General features: G+C 45.9%; 1 protein-coding gene and 1 long non-coding RNA gene across 3 annotated transcripts in view; one reads left to right on the top strand and one right to left on the bottom strand.

Annotated features, from left to right (window-relative positions):
- Window positions 1–21,227, top strand: part of Dpp6 (dipeptidyl peptidase like 6) — a 749,167-nt gene that overhangs the window by 110,320 nt on the left and 617,620 nt on the right. Inside the window, exon 1 of one of the 2 annotated variants that reach the window (XM_055612949.1) lies at window positions 18,361–19,361. The exons of the other annotated variant lie outside the window; for it this stretch is intronic. Coding sequence (XP_055468924.1) covers window positions 19,137–19,361 — 225 coding nt within the window. The 5' untranslated portion in view covers window positions 18,361–19,136. Of the gene's footprint in view, window positions 1–18,360; window positions 19,362–21,227 lie in introns of those variants that run through there. 2 annotated transcript variants of the gene reach the window in all.
- Window positions 13,208–16,642, bottom strand: LOC129681062 (uncharacterized). Its single transcript, XR_008720765.1, has 4 exons — window positions 16,539–16,642; window positions 14,622–14,713; window positions 13,809–14,065; window positions 13,208–13,586 (listed from the first exon to the last, which is right to left on the bottom strand). It is a non-coding gene; the product is annotated as an uncharacterized LOC129681062 (long non-coding RNA).

Raw genomic sequence — 21,227 nt, 5'->3', positions numbered from 1 at the left:
GCCGAGATAAAACACCATGACCCAAAGCAGCGTATGGGAGAGTTTGCTTTAGTTTACACTTCTGGAAGGATTAGAGACCATCATGGCAGGGAGGCATAGCAGCAGATGGAGCAGGAAGCTGAGATCGTATCTTCAACCATAAGCACAAGCAGAGAGAGAGAAGAGAACTGGAAGATGAGGCTAGGAACTCTCAAAGCCCACTCACTCCCGGTGACATTCTTCCCCCAGCAAGCAGCTTCCAAATCATCACAAACAGTGCCATCTACTGGGGACCAAATGTTCAAATGCCTGAGCCTACTGGGACATTTCTCATTCAAACCCCCATATCCCACTCCCTCTGTCCTTCCTTCCTTCCCACCCTCCCTTCCTTTCAGTGTGTGTGTGTGTGTGTGTGTGTGTGTGTGTGTGTGTGTGTGATCAGCAAGCAGTCTATCTTTCAGCTAATTTTGGTCTAAGTCGAGGTGTAGTTTTTATTGGGCCTTTACATATGTGGCCCTACTGTGTAGCACCCATCTCCCTTTGTTTATACTATTCATGGTACAATATGGACGACATAACACATCTTAAATCCCTGTGTTGGTTAGTTGTTCTTGTTTGTTTGTTTGTTTTCCAACTTGGTATAACCTAGAATCACCCGGAATAAGAAGCCACAATTGAGAAAATCCTCCCATCACATTATCCTGTAGGCCAGTCTGTGGGACATTTTCTTGGTTCATGGTTGATGTGGGAGAGCCCAGTCCACCGTGGGTTGTGTGGTGGTCCTTTGTGGTCTGAAAAAGCATGCTGAGAAAGCCATGGAAACAAGCCAATAAGTAGCACTCCTCCACCGCCTCTGTTTCCATTCCTGCCTCCAGGTTCCTGACTTGGCATTCATCAGTGATGGGCTGTAGCCAGGGATGTGTAAACCAAATAAACCCTTTCTTCCCCAAGTTGCTTTTACTCATGGTTTTATTCAGAGCAAAGGAAAAGTAAGACCCCTTCCTTTTCCCTTCTTGCTTCTGCAGTCATTCATCCACTCTTACACCAACCATCTCCATGATGTAATAACATCCTGACGTGATCTGGCATCTTGGAACCAGCAAAGGACCAACAAGCCATCGTTGTAATGTACCTCCTGAGCTACCTCTGCTGCTCACAGGTGTATGGCATTCACCTATTCAGCTATGCCATTTTCAGTTCTTTTCCCTGTATCATTGACCTAGCCAAAGGTCACAGTGACTTATCTGAAAAGAGGGGAGAGAGTTATCTTCTAACTCTATTTGACTCATTCTAGCCAGATTGAGTAGAGAGAGGAAGCCTTCCCCAAACTGGATTCTCACTACAACATCCTTCCCTCCATCCCGATCATCCCATAACCCAGCAACCTCTCTGTGCTCATAGGTTTTATGGCTTTGTCTGTCCTGAGATATTGTTTCTTAAGGAGTCCTTAGCCTTGCTTTTGGGAGACATAGCTTCCAGACAATCATTAGGTATGGTAGACAATGGATATTTTGTGAGTGACAGAGGAGACAGCCTCCCTTAGAAAGTAATCACAGTGTGCTCCTGAAACAAATTCGCTCTTAGGCTTAAAAGTAAGTACAATGTACGGTCACGCTCTGTAATCTCTCACCTCTTCTGTGTAGTGATAATATTATGACAATAATGACCTTGGCTTTCCTTGTTAAATAGTGTGGATTGGGCTAGGCATGATGACATACACCTTTAGTACCAGCACTGGGGAGGCAGAGGTGGGCATATCTCTGTGTGTTAGAGGCCAGCCTGATCTACATAGAAAATTCCAGGAAAGCCAAGACTATATATAAAGACCCTGTCTCTAAGTAAACACCAAAATTATGTGGACCCTTTGATTCATTACAGATAATGAACCACTGACACATCCTGAAGTGATGTCTTCCCTAAATGACTAATTACTTTCTTTCCTTCCTGTCCCATATCAGAGCATGTGCACACAACAATCCCCAAAACCAAAAATCATTTGTTTGGTGTTTCCTTTGTGGGAATTTCTTGTAATTGTGGTGGTAAGCCTGGGATTTAAGACATCCAGCTTCTTGTATGGGAATTCCATCTGTATGTACGGATTCAATGATTGCACATCACACTTCCATCCTGAAAAGCACCAGTGCATTTCAGCCACCTAGAAAGACTGTGTGAGGTACGCGAAAATATCAGGAAACAAAGATTTCCAGCAGAGACAACAGACTGAAAGATTTAAAATCTCATCTCGGCAGGATATATAGAGATTATGTCCGTAAGTCATGTCTATTGGGTCGAGGCCACATTGATGCCAGTTGCACCTTTCATGTCTGCAGCATGCAATCCCTGATAGCTCTGCTGATGGACACGGAGGGCGATGCTCCTCCAATCATCATGTGTTAAGTGCTTACTCTTTAAAGGCTTTCTGACATATGTTTAATCACTTTTTATTTTATCATAAAATTTAAAACTATATTACTAGTTTTTAAATTTATAGTTTATAATTTTAAAACTATATTACTGAGGGTGCAGGTGCCATGGGCTGCTTTGGGAGTTGGCTTTCATCTCCTACCTGGTTGCTTTAAAAACACACACACACACACACACACACACACACACACACACACACACACCTATATATTAAATATATGCTATATACTTACATATTACATATAATATTATGTATACTTTATATAAATATATGTAATTATTTTTAAATTGTATGTGTATGAGTGTTTTGCCTGAATGTATGTAATTGCACCACATGAACACTTAATGCTGTGGATGGCTAAGAGGGCACTGGGTACCCTGGAACTAGAGGTCGGATAGTTTTGAGCTTCTCTATGGGTGTTGAGAGCCAAACCCTGGTCCTCTGAAAGAGAAGCAAATGCCCTTAACTGCTAAGCCATCTTTCCATCCCCTTGCATTTATTATTGTGTGTGTGTTTGAGAGAGAGTGTGTACAGGTACCTGCAGAGGCCAGAAGTTGAATCCCCTGGTAGTAGAGTTACACAAGTAGTCTGAGCTGCCGGATGGCTGCTGACAACTGAACCTGGGTTTTCTGCAAGGTGCTCTTAGTCACTGAGCCATCCATCTCTCCATCTGGAGCGTCTCTTGCTTTGTTTCTGTCGCTCTACATGCTACAAGCTAATTGGCACTTAAGCTTTTTGGAAAGTCTCCACTCTGCCTCCAAACTTGCTGTAGTATTTTTGGAATATAGGTGTATGCCACCATATCTGGCTTTTAAAATATGGATTCTAGGGACTGGATTCGGTCATCAGGACTTCATGGCAAGCACTTTGACCTGCTGGGCTATCTCTCTGGCCCTGAAATCTCTTCCCCAGTGGTAAAAATAAATAAATTGAGTTCAGATGTCTTGCCTCCAGCACTTTTGAGGCTGTGAGCTGCGATTTTTCATTCTTCTCTCTGTGAATGGTCCGACTCTGGTTCCTGTTTTTCACGGGCAACTGAGACGTAGAAAGATCCCAGTTCAAATGGCTCACATGGACCTCATACCCTAGGCATCCCTTTGATCCTTACTGAGGAAGCAAAATAGAAAATGACAGATGACACTGGATATTTTGCCACCCCTGGCAAGATTTGTTTTTTTTTTTCCCAGAATATAATATTTCTGAACAGAATTATTATATGCATGGTTATTTCAGTGTCCACAGAAGACCAATTATACATAGTAAGACAATGTGTGATAGAAGCATGTCAACATATTGGCCATGCCATTCATTTATACCCTTCAGGGAGCAGCTGAAAGCTACTAGGGTAGCTGAAAAGCTATTAGGATCTAGGGTCCTAACAGGCATGTTACAGGTGAGAATGCCCAGTGCTCGGCAGCCACAGTAGCAATCATATCCCAAGACAAACAGAAAACAAATCAAGAAGCAATTCATTTGTGAATAACATTCAAGACTGGAATAATATTCTGTTGGGTCTTTGTCTTCCCTGTGCAGGGTTGGTTTCAGTCTTGATGCAGACATTTGAAAATCCTTGCACCCAAGGGAAAGCCACATCCATCAAAAAGTCAGTGAATAAGCCAGGGGAGAAAAGCCCTGGGAAAGGTAGAAAGATGGCCTCCTTGGCCTGCACAGGAGCCAGAGAGGCAGCAGCTAGATTGTGATGTGGAAGGTACAATGGGAAGAGATTTCAGTTTGTGCACTGTTTGTGGATATGCTTTCTCTAACACACTGATTTTAAGGGTTCACTATACCAGTCATGGTGCAGCAGCAATGGTGAAGACTCCCAGAACTTTTTGGCAGGGCCCTAAAATTCTCAACTGGAGCCACAGATATATCTCAGAGGTTCAGAGAAAGAGTCCTTCAAGAAGATATTTATGGGGTGTTTTTGCAGGATCAGTGATGCTGAAGTTAAAAGTAACTCTTGGTCATCAAAATGGCGTCACAGATGAATAAATAAGTGACTGAATAGTATAAGTAATCAATAACTCCCTCTACATAGGTATGCCAAGGACTGATTTGAAGGTGTGCAAAGAAGCACACAGCATGGCAGACTCCCAGAATAAAGAATAGTCTATATTATGACAAAGAGGACCCTGTAAAATACATTCACTGTACACATGCCTGTAAAAAATAATTCCAAATGTGTAAAAATTATTTTTCTACCTTCTTTTCAGTAGCATCAGCATTAATCTATTTTGGGAAGATAAACAACCAGCAGGGGTTTCGTCCTATGATAAGTGACATTGTACAATATTAGTTTCTCTGACACTTAGCTTCCTGGAGATGGATGGCTTTACCACTAAAATATTTTTAAATCCTAAAGGAAAGCTCTTTTTCTATTCACCTTATTAATCTTGCAGAGGAGCCAGAATATTTTCAACCTGGAGGTTGAGATGCACAGGAGGGCTCAGGGACCACCCCACTTGTGTGCCCAGTACTTTTCCTTCCTGAATCAAGGTCTCCTGGCAGAATCTTGCTTGATAATCCATGTTATCATAACAGAGTTTAAATTGATTGATATGGAAACTATTTGCCTTTGATATTAAGCCTAGGAGTCAAAGGTATTAAGAAGCCAGCCAATCTTCCCCTCATATGAAACACATGGCAGCAAATTCAGAGGGAAACTCTCACCCTGGTTTCAGTTCTTACACATGCGCTCAACCCAGAAATGCCTCCATGAGCTATGGGCTTCTGTGGTTACAACCTAAGAACCTCATTTAGCAAGTATTTGTTCTTCACATCTGGGCCCCAGGCACCTGGCTACTTCCTGGCCAGGAGCAGGGAGGCAGATGGCAGGAGTCTTCCTCGGAGGAAAGCTTCACTCCTGGACTACAGGCCAGTTCCAGAGTTAACAAGTCCTCCCAGTGATGTGGAGCACACCACTTCTGAAAGATGCTGTGTGGAGAAGGTACCTTTGGCTGCTGCCTCAGTGTCACTCAGTGACCCCATTCTGCACAGGCTCTAGAGGCCATCTCCATCCCGTTGCCTCAGCGAAGGATGCCGGGAGACCAATGTGGCATGAGCCTCTTCCTTCCCATTTGACTTTCTGCTCTGTATATTACAGAGCTTCTGGTGTGAGCTTTACTCGAATATAATGTTTGCTAGAAAGCCGTAGAACATAAAAAGCCACAGGAAATGGTCAAGAACATGAATCTCATGACTGAAACAAACCATTTGTACAAGCTAAATAACACTGGATTTTGAGACATGCTAAAGGATTCACAAGACCAGTGTATTTCCTTAGAATTCACACAGTCATGCCTTGCTGAAGGACTCTTGGCAGCTCATGGCTGTTGTAGGAGGGGTGTACTTCCTCAGTGGGATAGCCGTTGATAAGTGGCCCATGTGCCACTTATGCCACCATGCTACCCATGCTTATACAAGCAACTCTAATCTCAATGGCTCGCTCTCCCTCTCTCATACACACACACACACACACACACACACACACACACACACACACACATGGACATGAAAGTACAATGGGGCTTCTTGAGAAAAGAATAACTTCAGTAGAAGAGGATGGGAGAAGGCAATGGTGTGAAAATGACTAGAATTCATTATATACATAAGACAAATTAATTATATACACTAGACAAATTAATTTAAAAACTAATGGGGTGTTCTGAGCAGCACTTCAGATAAGACTATCATTACATCACTTGGAAGTTCAGTTGCACAGCTTCCTGTTATATATTTCCAGGGAGGCTCATCACAGAAGAAAAGTTAGAGTGATGTGTGGAGATTTTCCAGTTCGCTGCTCCACTCAGAGAGAAGCAGGTGGGAACCCCACCTTCTAACACCTTCAACAGAGGAGCATTAAAGTTGCTAAATAAGAGGGCATATGAAAGATGTGCAATGATAAAGCTGCCCCCCCACCCCCGAATCTGCTTTTGTTCATCTGTATAAGTCTCTGCCTTTTGGAGGCTCTGCATCTTTTAACATCCAGCTTCCCTGTTTGTTCCCAGTTCATAGGAGATGGTACATATTTTTAAAACAGCTTGAAAATAAGTTGTAAATCTGTTTGTGGTTTTTCCCAAAATGAATCAATAAGCTTTTCCAGATTCTGAAAATGCACTCTCTGCAAGAAGTCCGGTTGTAAACGCGGCACTCCAGGTCGCTCTCCACGGTCCTGAACTTATTTACCATTTTCTCGGCCTTTCAGCTCTCCCCATATCTCTCCCCACATCCACATCCAACTCTCCCCTCGGCTGTTTTTATTTGCTTGTTTTTGTTCTGTTTTAAAAATTTAATCTATAACAAGGAAAGCAAATACAAGCCAAATAAGCTTGTTTTAATTAAAGAATATCTTTACCTCCAGCGGAGACCTCACTGCTTCCCCCACTTCCTCTAGCCTCTAGCCAACTCTGTATCCCAACTACCAATGTCCCAGTGGATACAAAACTGCTTGAGACCATTTTGAGTTACAAAGTTCTGTGCACATGAACCCAGCTGTATAAGTCATTCACAGAGCACCATGATGAGACAGTAAGGATTGATGAGCCCTCTTCCTCTCCTGAACGCCTGATTATTCAAGAAACAGGAAGGGGGGATTGGTTCATGTAGTGACCTGATTTAATACTTTCCAAAGCACGCAAACACTTATCAACAGGCAGGCTTTCTTTTGGTAAGAACCAGTCTACCAGGCTGCGTTATTGCCCAGGGGCCAGCTGGACACAGACACGAGTGACCTGAAGGAAGGGGGAGCCCTTAGGCACTTGGGGCTCTCAGGTTGAATAAACTTGCACTTCTGAACTCCCACAGCACCCTCAAGTGGTAGCATCCAGCTCAGACATACTCCTTGTTCTGGGGCTGGTACATTCAGGTGACTCCTGCAGGTTTATTTCTTCTGCATGTGTTTGGTTGCTTTTCACAGATGATTGAGTTCATTAGAGGAACATCGACATGAAAGATGAGAGAATGGTGTGTGCATTTGATGTTGGATTGTAATGAGAGGGATGCTATCCCAAGAGAGGCTGCTGGTAGAGTTGGGGCAGGAAGGAGCACGGGGAAGGAGAGAAAAGAGAAGAGACTGTGAGAATGTGGGAAATGGATTTATCTCCCCCCTGCCTCATATTCTTCATAGGGTGAATGAAAAGAAGAAATAACACACAGGTCCAGCAGCCACAGAAAGCTGCAGGACACAGGCTTGTATCCTATAACCCACCTTTCCTACTGTCCTTTTCTAACCCCAGACTCTCTGGAGGGTCTGTGAAACACAGCCTGTGCCTGTTCACTTTGCTTTGTGGCTTGTCACCTTAAGGCAATAATCAAGGCCAACAAATATGAAATAAGGGGCAAAATTCACGTTCAAAGCAAAGACCTTAAACATCAACTCCTGCTTCCTCTCCCTTGTGCAATTCCAAAATGAAGCACTACTTGGGAAATAATAAAAGCACATAGATGTGTTGAAAACAGTTTCTTCCCAGATACACTAGGTGTGATAGTCTAAACTGGGATAGTCAACCTGGGATTTTTCCATTGTTTGGATACTCATTCAGATAACAGGTGTTTGAAAGGCTGCCTAGCCTGCCTGCTGTTTGCTGGCAGGACATTTCAAGACTGTGCCATCTTCTTGTGGCTCTCAGCAGTCTCGACATGGCAAAGGTGTCCAACCTTTAGTCGCTGCAGCATGACTCTGTGGCTTACAAGTATCCTGGGCTACATGCATAGCTGTCTAGGGGTATGTATTCATGAGTCCATGAGCCCACAGGTTGGACATGCCTGATTGTACTGCATTTCAAATCACCTTTTATGACACCACGTCAAGGTTTACATCATATAAGCCTCTTTGGGGCACAGAACTTACATGTCTGAAAAGCCCGGGGTGCTGATAAATGTAAGAGTTTTACTTTTTACATATATTTTATTAACTGTTTATAGAAGTCCATTCTTATATCCAGTGTATTTTGATAATATTCACCCTAGATACCTCAAATGCCTACCCTAACTCCTCCAGAGCCACCCACTACGTCTTATGATCCTAACTCCCTGTCCTCTATTTTCATAGAACCCACTGATTCCAATTTCTGCTTCCCATATAATACGTCTGGATACAGAGCCATTGACTAAAGCAGTGGTTCTCAACTTTCCTAATGCCGTGACCCCTGAATACAATTCCTCATGTTGTGATGAACCCCTAACATAAAATTATTTTTGTTGCTACATTGTACATGTAATTTTGCTACTGTTATGAATCACAATATATCTGATATGCAGGTGATCTTAGGTGACCCATGTGACAAGGATCATTTGACCCAGAGGGGTCTCAGCCCACAGGTCGAGAACTGCCACACTAGAGCTTGGTTGTAGTGGTTTAAATAAGAAATGTCCTGTATAGTCTTGAGCCTTTGAGCACATGATCTCCAGTTGATTGTGCTGTTTGGGGAATTTTAGGTGGTGCAGCCACTGAAGAAAGTAAGTCGCTGAGAATGGGCTTTGAGAGTTAAAACCACGTACTTCTATTGTGCTTTCTCTACTTCATTCTTTTGTTCAAGATATGAGCTCTCAGCCTCTTGTTCCTGCTGCCAAACATGACTCTTTTTTGCCAGGCCTCTCCTCCGTGATGGATGCCTAACACTCTGGACCAACCCCACTAAACTCCTCCTTCCTTAAATTACTTCTAGTCGTGGTGTTTTATCTCGGCAACAGAGGGGTAACTGATATGACGGTCGGCCCACCAGGGGGCATAGCATTAGAGAAAAGTGACCCCTACCTGCAAAAAACACCACCAACTGTTGAGAGCTCCTAAATCAGAGGTGGGGGCATCTGAATTCCTCCGTCCTCCATGCTAGGATGTTGGCTTAGCCTCATGCAGGTCTCATGCAGACAAAAGCCATGTGAGCTCATGATTGCAGAGCGCCTGTCATGTCTGGAAGGCACGGTTTACTCAGGCCCTCCCAGAACTCCGGCTCATACACTCTTTTCACTCCTTCTTCCTCTGTGAGCCTTTGGGGGAAGGGGACTGGTACATATGTCCCATTTGTCGCTGAGCACTCTGTAGAGTATTCTATAGATTACTCTCTAGACACTGACTGGTTGTGAGTTCCTGTGTTAACTGCCAACCACTGCACAAATCTTCCGGGAGTTGTTATCCCCCATGAATACAGAGGAGTTGTTAAGGCCATGGTGTTCTTCTCAGTCATTTGGCCCTCCCTCTGCCCTCCGGCCTGTCCAGGATTGGCGCTCCTCTGTGCTTCATCAGCCCTGTGCTGGCAAATCCCCAAGCCTTGTCCCTGTCCCTGAGAATATGCAAGAGGCTTTTCATCACTAAAAGGCATTTTCTTCCATATACTGCAGTTGAGGAAATTTACCCAAACCAAGAGAAAGTCCTCAAATAAGAGGCATTTTCCCCAGAATTAAGGATATTGACAACCTAAATTCAGGGGAAAAGGCTAGTGATTTGTCTTGGAAGATTACATGTGACCATCATATTTTCTGGAAGGTTCAGTAAGTCTTCACTTTTGCCCCTTCCCTTATGTGAGATCTGAAGATCTCAAGTGGATGACAATGCTAGGACCCTCCACTCTTACCATCCTCATGGTCTGAATGAGAAAGTCCAGGCCTGAACCAAGCCTGCAATGAGCCAGAAGCTCAAGCGATGGTGCCTAATCCAGAGTGTCAGATCCAGATCCTCTGTGCTGGATGGAGAATGCCCTGGCTTTAGGTCAGCAACTTGGAGCCTGAGGTTTGCATGGCTGCAGTGCTCTGAGAAGCACACCCTCACACAGACATGCTCAGAGACAGAAAGACAGGAGCAGATGATAGAATGAGTAGGGTGTATGAGAAAGAAACTACCCCCTGTTTTACCAGGAAAGAAAAACTATTTATAAAATCTGCCTAGGAAATGAGTTCTCTTGTGTAAGACGGGAATATACCTTAACTCAAGAATAGACATTTTGCTTAGTGGACAGACAAGAAAGCATACAGGTGGCCGATGGGTAGCTGCCAGTATTGAGAGATAACTGTGTGAGCTGTGTTCACAGGAACATTTTCACACCATTGATTTTGAAAAGCAAAACAGAAAGGTTTGGTTTGCTTCAAAGTAGCCATCCAATGACACATTGCTGTCCCCACAGCTTCCCAGAGCATACTGTATATTGCGAATCTAGGGCTGATGAGCCATAGGTGTGATCTTTCTAGAACATGGCCATTATGGGAACATAGGTCTGACCGAGACCAGAAGGAGGACATTCTAATGAACCAGAATCTGAAGGATCTGTGATTGGGAGAGGGCAGCCAAAGGCTTCTCTAACCTCCTTCTTTGGAGGATGCTGAGCATGGTGATGAGTATAGTTATCTCAAAAACTGAGAATAATGGGCTAGAGAGTGAGCTCAGCAGTTAAGAGCACTTGCTGATCTTCTAGAAGACCCTGGTTCATTTCCCAGAATCCATATTACAGGATTCACACCTCCTTGAAACTTCAGTTCTAAGGGGTCTGGCACTGTATTCTGGCTGCCATGGTCATATGCACGCACGTATACACACACACATACACACTGGCATTCTGTACTAGCCATGGTTCTCTAGAGAAATAGAACCTACAGAATGAACACACACACATATAATGTAATATATAATATATTATACTACAGTATATAATATATAATATAATTATATGATATATATTATAATATTCTATTATATACATTATATGTAATGTATTAAATGATTTAATTAAGACACCCCCCCCACACACACACAGGTGTACTCAGCTCCTTGTGTTTTAGTTAATTCCAGATGTGGTGAAGTTGACATCCAAGAATACCCACCACACTTGCAAACACATTTAAGATATTTTAAAAGTGATCAAGGCAGCATGTGATGAAGAAGAGTAGGGTGTCTTCCTTGAGCCTCCTCTGGTAGCCACGTCAGTTGATTTTAGACAATGCATCAGTCCACTTTCATTCAGGATGAAAACCAAGGCTGAGTGTGGCTTGTTTCATGGGATGCTTCGCACGTCTCAAATGCCATCATCTTAAGTGGCTGTTTTACTCCGTGGAGAACTCCCTGCAGGCTGCCTTCCCAGGAGGTCAGGAGCGACTTGTTGAGTTTGGGGCCTGGAGTTACTTTCTAATTTGCTGACTTAATACAGCCCAGGTGTGATGATAAGTGGCTAGAATGTTAGCCTAGCTCTTGCTGTCATTCAGGTGTCTGGGGCTGTGTCAACAGGCCATCAGAAGTTGTGTGTCTATCTAGTCAGCTTGTTGGTACTTTTGTGCTTTGACTTAGAATACTGATATAACCTCTGTGTTCTATCCGACGGTGTATTTTGAATTTGATAATTTTATGTTACAGAGATAAATTGCCTGCTCAAGAAAGATGCTTAATGATTTGACTGTCTCTAATAGGAGACCAAGCATCCTCTGATGTCACAACCACTTATTTCCACATCATTTGGAGTTGAACTTAACTGAATGGAACCAGAGCCCTTCAAACTGCTGCCGCTTTTACCCCAAGAAGGCTGAGAAATCCTCCAAAGTCCTTGCAAGCATTAATTTATCCAACTTTCCCCACAGAGCTGGAAAAGGCTCTGTATAAATGATGCAATTTGAGTATTGTTCAGTTATAAAGCGATGTAATGGTAGCGATTATGGGTGGGATGCTGTGAAGGCTGTAATAGGGCCTGTCAGGGACTCAAATCAAGAGGCATCGAACTAATGGGACCCACCTCAGCCTGTTGTAGTGGAGAGTAGATCCACTTGCTGCCATCTCTAAGTGAGGAAAAGAGCTGTTCAGACTGCAGGCTTACACGACTAATGGATTTATTTAGCCAACAGGCAACTTCTGTTTACCTGTCAAGTAAAATATAAATATAAGTCATTGTAAGGGGAATTACTTTTTGGCGTTCCAAATTACTGTGATTTGAAATGCAATTAGCTGTACAGACAAATCAGTTTTAACCTTTGTGAGGAGGAAGCTGTTGAGCAGCGGGTGGAGTGGAGTGGATGGGGTTGCAGTCCACAGGGATTGAATTACAAAGAAGAAATGGGCAGCTTTCGTTTTGGTTTCATTGTTCCTAATAGAATCTGTTTTCATTACAGAAGCCACCGTCAATCCTTTCAGACACACCCACGTGTGCTTGAGCCAGGCTGTGTGCTGACAGCCTTTGCTTTTACTCAGGAGGACATGATCACAGGCAACACACTGTGCTTCACTACTAGCTCACGCCTACGAGTATTTACATATGCGTGTTGGATACCGCCTCTGTCCACACAATGCGCTGCAATTCTGAGCTATCCCGGATGACACCAGTCCATTTTACAACCTGTAGCTATGTGCCGGAGGAATTTGGGGGTGGATCTTAAGTGATGGTGAAAAATATAAATAACATGGATTTTATAGTGAACATTTTAATGGACTTTAAAAGAGCAGGTTCAGGAAAATTAACTTCGTAGAAGTCGGTTTTCAACTTAAACATGTTTATTACATTTATTGGTTTTTAATTAAGGACAGGTTTTCTTTATTGCACTACCTAAGCAGCAAGGCCAAAGCAAAGGTGCTGAGGGCTTCTTAATGGAAACAGTTTTTGAAAGTGAGGCTCCTCATCCCACCTGCCTTTTCAGTTCTGCAGAGCTCTCTGCCAAATTGTATGCATTTTGGCAGGATGGAAGAGGCTCTTTGTTTTTAAAGCACAATGTCAAAATGTCTCTTGAGAAAGGCACCAAGAGAAATGGAATCTTCTCTTTCACTCCAGAGAACGGGTCAACTCAAGGACAGACAGCATCCAGACATGTTCTTCATTCTAGGATGACTCTTAATGAGCTGTGAAGCTAACCCCAAGTCAATGAGGAAGGGTCTCCTCTTTTTGTGGATTCCTAAAAGCTCCTCTCTCTGGGCTGGATAGATGGTTCAGTGACTGAAGGCACTTGCCGGCCGGTCTAATGAGCTGAGTTCAATCCATGGAACCCACACAGTGGGAGGAGAGCACCAGCTCCTGCAAGTTGTCATCTGACCTCCACAGGCATGCACACACACACTAAATAAATATAATTCTCCCCCCCGCAAGAGAATCCTTACTGGATCTTCTAAAAGTATGGGTCTCTTCTTGGAAATGCAGAACTTCCAAACTCTCTCAGCATGTCGTGGCCCCACGTAGAGAACGGCCCAGGTGTGTTCTTCTGAGGCTAGCAGTTTTCACCCCTGAGGGAGCACCAGGAAGTCGAAGAGAGGTGTGTTGGTACAGATCTCAATCTCCCAGTCCCAACTCCCTGTTTGGACGGGTCTAGAATGAGCATAGCTATAACATCTACATTCCCAACATGTCCCCCATGGAGGCTGATGCAATTCCCCACAATCCTCAGCGGGTTGAAAATGCTGTCTAATGACCACACTATAAAAAGTCAGACTTTGTAAAGAACCCACCTGTAACTCAGATGTTTCTGGCAATCATCTCCTGATAAAGTCATCCTTTGGTAAGTCCTGCAGTGTTCTAGCTGTAAGCAGTGGGGGATGCTGCATCTCTCCATTGATAGGGAAGTCCGAGAAAGTATGCTCATGTATAGAATTTATCTGATGCATGTGAGATGTGTTGGCTGGTCTGCATGACTGCAGATTTGGTTTAGTTCATCATCTCCACTTCACAACACAGCACAAACAGGACATAGACATTCAGGTACTTTCTGAGAAAAGAATTGAAATGCAGTGTTACTAGGCATAGCCTTTCCATGCACGGACCTGGTTTTTTGGTTTTGGTTTGTTGGTTTTGTTAGCTACCAAGCACGGCATGTTGTGTAACAAATTACTCCTGAATGAATGCAGCTGATTATATACAAAGTTACCCAAGACTTCATTTTATACTAATGAACTGGGGTTTGCTGGTCCACACTAGGCTAAGCTAGATTCCTTGTTCTGTGCTTCCAACTGCATGGCATGGCCACAGCCCAGGAATTAGGTCCAGCTCCGAATGGCAGCAGCCAACAGGAGGCATGCGTCCTTACCATTCAGAGGTCAGTCAGTGACATAGGTGTCCACCAGGAGTTTGCCTACATCGTGCTGTGCTCATGTTTTGGTCAAATTCAGTCACACAGTCAGAGGAACAGGCAAGGGTCATAGTCCTGAAACTCTTGTGGGTGAGAGGATATTCGCTAAATAATATCCCAGACTGTCGTGAGTTTGAATATGGAAATGGTGCCTTAACTCAAAGATGAATCACAAGGCCAGAAATAAATGACTTACAATTTGAGTTCTGTGTGTTCAACTGTGTTGAGGTTTCTTTCTTTCTCCACAAACCCCTCCTCTCCAAAAGTGGGCAGTTGAAGAAAGCACTACTAAAATGCAGAAAAAAAGTGAAGATAGTAAACTTTACTGATTTTATAGCAAGTTTTTATTGAGTTAAAATAAATGTTTTTTTTAAAAAAACATGTTAATATTTAAATATGTTGGATAGTTGAAAATAAAATCCCACTTTACGTTTAAGCTTATTCTGAGTTTACCAGTTCCTTTGTGTGGCTGTGTATATGCCTGCGCTGTGCAGTCCCTGTTTGAAACCTGTGCAGAGCCTGCAGCCCAGCCCATCCTTGGTAGTGATCTTGCAAAACCAGACAAACAGCATGTCAGTAGGGGCATGATTCAGAGCTAAGAGCATGCTTCTCATTTACGTTTTAACACCATTTTTTGGTGAATATCCAGATGTTTGTTTCATTAATCCCATTTATAGAAGGTTAAGTGCTATTATCTAAAAGATACAGATGCCTAATGCTTCAGGAAAGATCTTTCTTCAGGTTGTGCTATGGTGGCCATTTTGTATCTCTAATATTAGTAGTCAGGAAGGGTAAAAGTTTTTCAATGTTCCTTGGTTGTCAGTTTAAAAATGCCCCGTCCCATTCTCCAGACTCCATGATTTCTCTTATTTGCTTATAAATTGGTTGCTGGGAACAGCGTACACAGGCACAGTCACAGGCATAGAGAAGTGAGCAAGGCAGCACTGGTTTTATGCAGTAGTGAGGAGTGCAAGTCTTGACCGGAACCAGCCACAGATAAGCTCCACACATTCCCTCCATTTGCTCCAGTCCAGCTGAAGCCTCACATTTGCCCCTCTAGGCAGAAAAGTTTGTCCCAACCTTTCCCCTGGTTATTTAAGAGTTTTCTAGATGTGTGTGTGTGTGTGTGTGTGTGTGTGTGTGTGTGTGTGTGTTCTGTGGCACAACCTGCAAGAATCAGTTCCCTCCTACTGTGTGGGATGTGGGAGTGGCAAATACACCTGTGTACCTGCTGAGGCATCTCAACTGCCTTATAGTTTTTATTTCGTAAATAAGATATTCAAAGCCAAGTTGAGCCAGGGTGCTTAGGTTCCCTTCCGAGACACTAAGATCTGGCTGGAAGGCCCCAGCTTTATTCTCCCTCAGAGTGTCTCATGTTTTACGTTGTTGGGGAGGGGTTTCCAGAGGCCAGACTTGAATAACTACCTGTCACAAGCAACAGTTCTCTAAATCCGCACTGCCTCCCTCACCGTACAGTATGAACCTGCTCAGTCTTGCCCAGGGGATTATTCAGTGCCACAGTCATTAAATGTACTCTGCAATCGGTGAGCTCGGGTTTAGGGGAAGACTGGCCCTGCAGGTGTGTCGCCGAGAGCTCATGGCTTCACAGTCAAAATCATCCCTCAGAATGGTCCTGGGGGCTTTGTGCTCACTGTGGCCACGCGCTCCGCTTGGCTGTGTGCCTCCACCAGAGTGCTTTGAGGGATACTTGGCACACATGCGGCTCTTCCCGGCTCCCTGACCTCTGTCTCTTCCAAGCCAGCCTGGCCAGGCTCTGCCTCTTTGCTGCCTCCCCCTCCCCCCTCTCCGTTTCTCCTATTCCTATTCGTGCTCCAGATTTGCCTCTCTAGATGGAAAATTCTACTTTAATTTTTTTCCCAGATTGTTTGAATCCTTACAGATTTTTGTTTTACAGTATGTGTGAACGGTAATAATTTTTATTTTCAGAATAACTTAATCTAAGTTTTAAAGGTTGACCAAACTTTAAGTTGAATGCTTAGACTCACCAGAGAAAGTAGGTATTGAATGTGAACACACATACACCTTTTCTATTAACTTACTGAATCCACCATTAAATGAATGATTCCGTTTTGGGGCTAGAGACATGACTCACCTGCTAACCACACATAACACTCTTCAAGAGGACCTGAGTTCAGATTCAAGCACCATGTCAGGCAGCTCACAGTGGCCTGTAAGTCCAGTTCCGGGGGATCTGACACCTCTGGTCTCTGAGGTCACCTCGCTCATGTGGACATACTCATGCAGAAACACATAATTACAAACAGTAAAAAATAGTTCTTTTAAAAAATCTATCACTAATTTACAATGGTTAACAACTCTAGAAAGTATTGGACACGATAGCCTATGTGATGTCTATGTTTTGCATAAGTTAACCGTATGTACAGAGTGGTTACTGCTTGTGTAATGCTGCAAATATGGCCTTCATGTAGAATAAGCAAGACACAAGGGGCATCCACAGGTAATAACGTCAGGATTCTTGGCTGCAGTGGAGGTGAACCCCTGAAAGGCAGGGCCTGTCTTTCAAGTGGCCAGTCAAGCAGCCTTCCACATGAACGTTTTGTGAGCCAGACTCACAAAACAGGGTCTGGCCCTTCTTAGCTGTAGGTCCTTACAATCATTCGGTGTGTTGTCTGGGCGGCAGGCATGGGGGGCAAAGCTCTCCCACCCCAGACTTTCAGTGACCTCCCAATAAACGACCCCCGCAGCGACTGGACTGTGGCTTCAACATTTTCTTATTTCCCTCATCAAGGGAAATGGTTCTAATTGGCTTTAGTAGCCTTTTACTCACAGTGGGTCCAACAGCTGTGGAGCACAGGAAGACCGACAAAAAACCAAACCAAACCAAACCAAACCAAAAAAAACCAAACAAACAGAAAACCAACCTCTACATCGAGAGTTGGGAGAGAAAGGCTGGAAGGAATGGCAGGCGGTTACAACAGCAACCACAGGCTGCAGAGCAGCTTCCGCTACTCCGGGGGCTCTGTAGGGCACTCCGCTGGGACCAGGGAGGACCGGACTCTGCCAGCCAGGCCTTCTGGGTAGCTGCCTCCCCTATATTTAAAACCCTCATTGTCCACAGGGAAGCTGGGGAGACTCGTGGAGCACCACTGGTTGGGAGGTCCCCGTCTCATGGTGGGAGGGGACAGCTGATACCCTAGGCAGGTGCCAGAATTCCTGTGAATCTCTCCAAGTTCCAACCCATATAGCGATGCTGGTGTTTGGGGTGAGAGGGCCCATCGCCTCTCCCCTCCGACAGAAAAAAAGAAAAAAAAAATACCAAGGGTTCTAGAAGCCTACAGAGAGGAATAGAGGAAGGAAGTAGGCAGAGCTGCCAGCCATGGTCTAGACCAGCAGTCAGACGCAGTTTGAGCATTTCTCCACACGGGGGCACTCGAGCACGTTCGAATGCACCAAAATGAGTTTGTTTTTGGAAGCCCTGTGTGCTGCTCAGCCTTTGGGGTCAAAGTGGCCCCCCTTCCCCCGGCAACTCAGTACCAGAATGGGGTGGAACAAGGTTTAGAAAGGTTGCTGACCTCTAAGCGCTTTAGCGTTTCCCTGTATTTGCACATAGACAGGCAGGCTGGAGCCAGACATACCCTGGAAAGCCTTGCTCCTGAGGCTTGCACTAGGCCTGCCCAGGAGTCCTGTCTCCTGTTCTAGACTTGCCCTTCCCTTCTGAAGAAGATCAGAAGAAAATGAATCTTTTTTTTTTTTTTTTTTCTTCAGTCCTAGGTGATGAAAAGAAGGTGGGTGGTGGGTCAGGCGCCTCCCCGGGCCTGCTCCTGACAGGCCCGCCTTTCTCCCCGCAGCTCTTCCGCCCTGCAGCTGCAATGCACGCCTACCCCCAGGGTCTTTGTCAAAGTTAACCGAAGCCGGAAGAACAACATTGGTGGGCGTCCCTGTGAGGTAAGGGAGGGCAGCCGTGCGCCACCACCCAAAGCGGATGCAAAGGGGAGCCACGACCCCCAAGTCCCTGGATCCCACCGCAGTTAGGGTTTGGTTTCGTTGCTCAGCTCTGGCCTTTTGTAGAGCTGTCCGCTCTCACTGGGACACAGCCTCCCGCCGAGCTAGGAGTGCCCCAGCCCTGAACCCCAATCCATGCCCCAACCGGCGTCCCGAGAACCCTCCCGCATCCCTCATCCACCTCCACCTCCCTGGGCCTGGAACTCCCCAGGTGTCGTCTCTACTACGGGAGCTGGGTACCCCGCTGAGGAGAGAAAGGAGGAGCTGCAAGGGGCCGGGGCGGGGACCAGAAGATGAGCTGGTCTCTAGGTGGTGCCAAATAATGGGGCCTAGATATGTCCCCTCCCTTGGTGTGCCTCTGGTATCTTGCCTTCCTTCCATCTCTTTGGTGAGGCCGAACGTGGCCTTGGCGAGGACTTGAAGAAAAAAAAAAAAAAAAAAAAAAGCCAAGCAGAAAGAGAAAGCGATCACTCCGACCCCTGGCTTCCGCGCCGCCGGGGAGGGGGCGGAGAAGCTGAGCCAGGCAGAGTCGCTCAGCACCCAGGCGACTCGCGAGTGGCGCGGAGCGGCCAGGCTCGCCTTTCTTCTTTCCCCACCGCCTCCTTTTTCCCCCCTTCTCTCTTTTCTGCTGGAGGGGGTGGGGAGAGGGAAGAGAGACAGAGAGAAAGGAAAATTTTTTTTTTCTCCGAAGCATCCAAATCAGTGAGCCAGCGCGCGGCGGCGGCCCATGGCTTCGCTGTACCAAAGGTTCACGGGCAAGATCAACACCTCGCGCTCCTTCCCGGCGCCCCCGGAGGCCAGTCGCCTCCTGGGTGGCCAGGGGCCGGAGGAGGACGCGGGCCCGAAGCCCCTCGGGCCGCAGGCGCAGGCGGTGGTGCCCCGGGAGCGCGGCGGTGCAGGTGGCCGGCCCCGGTTCCAGTACCAGGCGCGGAGCGACTGTGACGAGGAGGACGTAAGAGAGAGCATCGTGGTGGGTGGGTGGCGGGGGGGGGGGGGTCGGGGGGGGGCTTGGGCCTGGCGCCTCCTGGGGGGGGGTCTCTGGGTCCCCTGCGTCTCTCCTTGCCTTCTCCCTGCTGTGCCAGAGCGTGCTCAGACACTCTCCTTGGCTCATCTCAGTCACCGTGGTCCGGAGCAGGTCTCTGCGGTGGTGGCGAGGAGTTGGTGGCTAGAGCAGGAAGGGTTTGGAGCTGCGCCTGCTGGGATGTGGACTATGCTTGGAATTCGCTAGATGCATGGATGTCTGTTTGTAACCGCAGCCTTCTGTGATTCCCAAGGAGGGAATTAGATCTGTGTATGCTTGGAGTTGTGTTTTATGTTTATTTTCCTGCTTTGGGGCTCAGAGAACAGCTAGTCCAGGTTCCTTTTCTCTTCCTTAGTACTTGTCACTGCAACTATCCAAAGCGGCCCTCCTCTCCTCCTTTTGCCCCCTTTTCCCCTTTCACTGTCCCCAGACATCTTCTCTCTCTACACCCAAAGATCCTACCTGTGTTTCCAGGAAAAAAAAAAAAAAAAAAAAAAGTCGTAGCTTCAGAGCCCTGGCCTCTGACCCAGGCCCAATACAGCTTTCACCAGGCATGCTAATTTGGGCTACAAGCCTCTGTTCCAGCAACTCTGGTTAGACCGTGCTCCTTCCATAAGAAGTTCTCAGAGTGGTCTCTTGCTCTCAAGGCTGGAAGTCTGGGCTTCCAAGACTGAATTTGCATAGAACCCTAGTATAGTAATCAAGGACTCTTTCAGGGCACTGGTGACTCCCAGGATGGGTTGAAGGTCTTACACTGTTCCCTTTCAGCAGGTCGGTGCCACTAGGACGGTCAGGGAGGGAAAGCTTTTCCTGAGCCCTTCTAGTCCCAAGGAAAGGAGACAACCCCCAGGAGAGCCCTCAGACAGGCTGGTCTGGGCTTGGCTGGTGCAGCCCTTAGGGGCGGGTGTGTGGTGTTTGGGGAGTCACCGGGAACCCTTTGCAATGTAGTCTTGTAGCACCCGGATCTTGGCACAAGCCTCTTGGTCTCCCTCACCCTTTCAGGGCACCCCATTACCCCATTGCCCCCAAGGGGACAGTAGCTGTGGCCATGAGATAAGTAACAAGACTTCGGTGTTTAGTAAGTTTTGGTGCAGAGGTGTGCATGGAGGGACAATGCTCCCACAAGGGGCGGGGGTCTCAATTACAAAAAACAGTGAGGCTATGCTACTGTTAATAGTGGGGTTTGCTTTGTTTTAGGATGACCTAGGGACTGCCACAGAGGTGACAGGAGTTGGTGGGAGGCACACCCATAGGAACACACCATGCATTTTCTTTCTGGTCATTTCCAGATTACCCTGGCTAGAAAAAGATATCACAAGCCTAATGTCCCTTACTCCAATGGGCCAGACTTGAGGAAAAGGAACAAATTCTTTTGACATCTGCTTCAAAGAACTAGAATTCTTGAGGAGATTATCCAGCAATTAAGACTTCTTAAAATTTCTGTTATTTACTTAGTATCCTGGGGACCTAACTGGGTTGCAATGTAGGCAAGAAACGCGCACACACACACACACACACACACACACACACACACACACACAAATCTGGCTTAAAAGCTTTGGATTATAGGTCTGGAATGATTTTGCTCTGCTGAGCAGGCTCTAGATGTCGCTAGCAGAAAGCACAGGCAGGACATGGAGCACCAGCTGATCTCCGCCCATCTGGATTGGGTCAGCTTGTTTGTTTGTTTATGACCCTAGCTGAGAGCATGCATTTCTGGAACTGCCTCTCAGAAAAGCCACAGTTTGGGTCAGCAGCAGAGCAGGGAGAGCAATTCAGAAGTGTGACATCCACCAA

The sequence above is a fragment of the Psammomys obesus genome, unplaced genomic scaffold, assembly GCF_907164565.1.
Source record: "Psammomys obesus unplaced genomic scaffold, mPsaObe1.curated_primary_1811, whole genome shotgun sequence".
NCBI lineage: Eukaryota > Metazoa > Chordata > Mammalia > Rodentia > Muridae > Psammomys > Psammomys obesus.
Note: the sequence above shows the minus strand (reverse complement) of the source record. Positions and strands in the feature narration are given on the sequence as shown.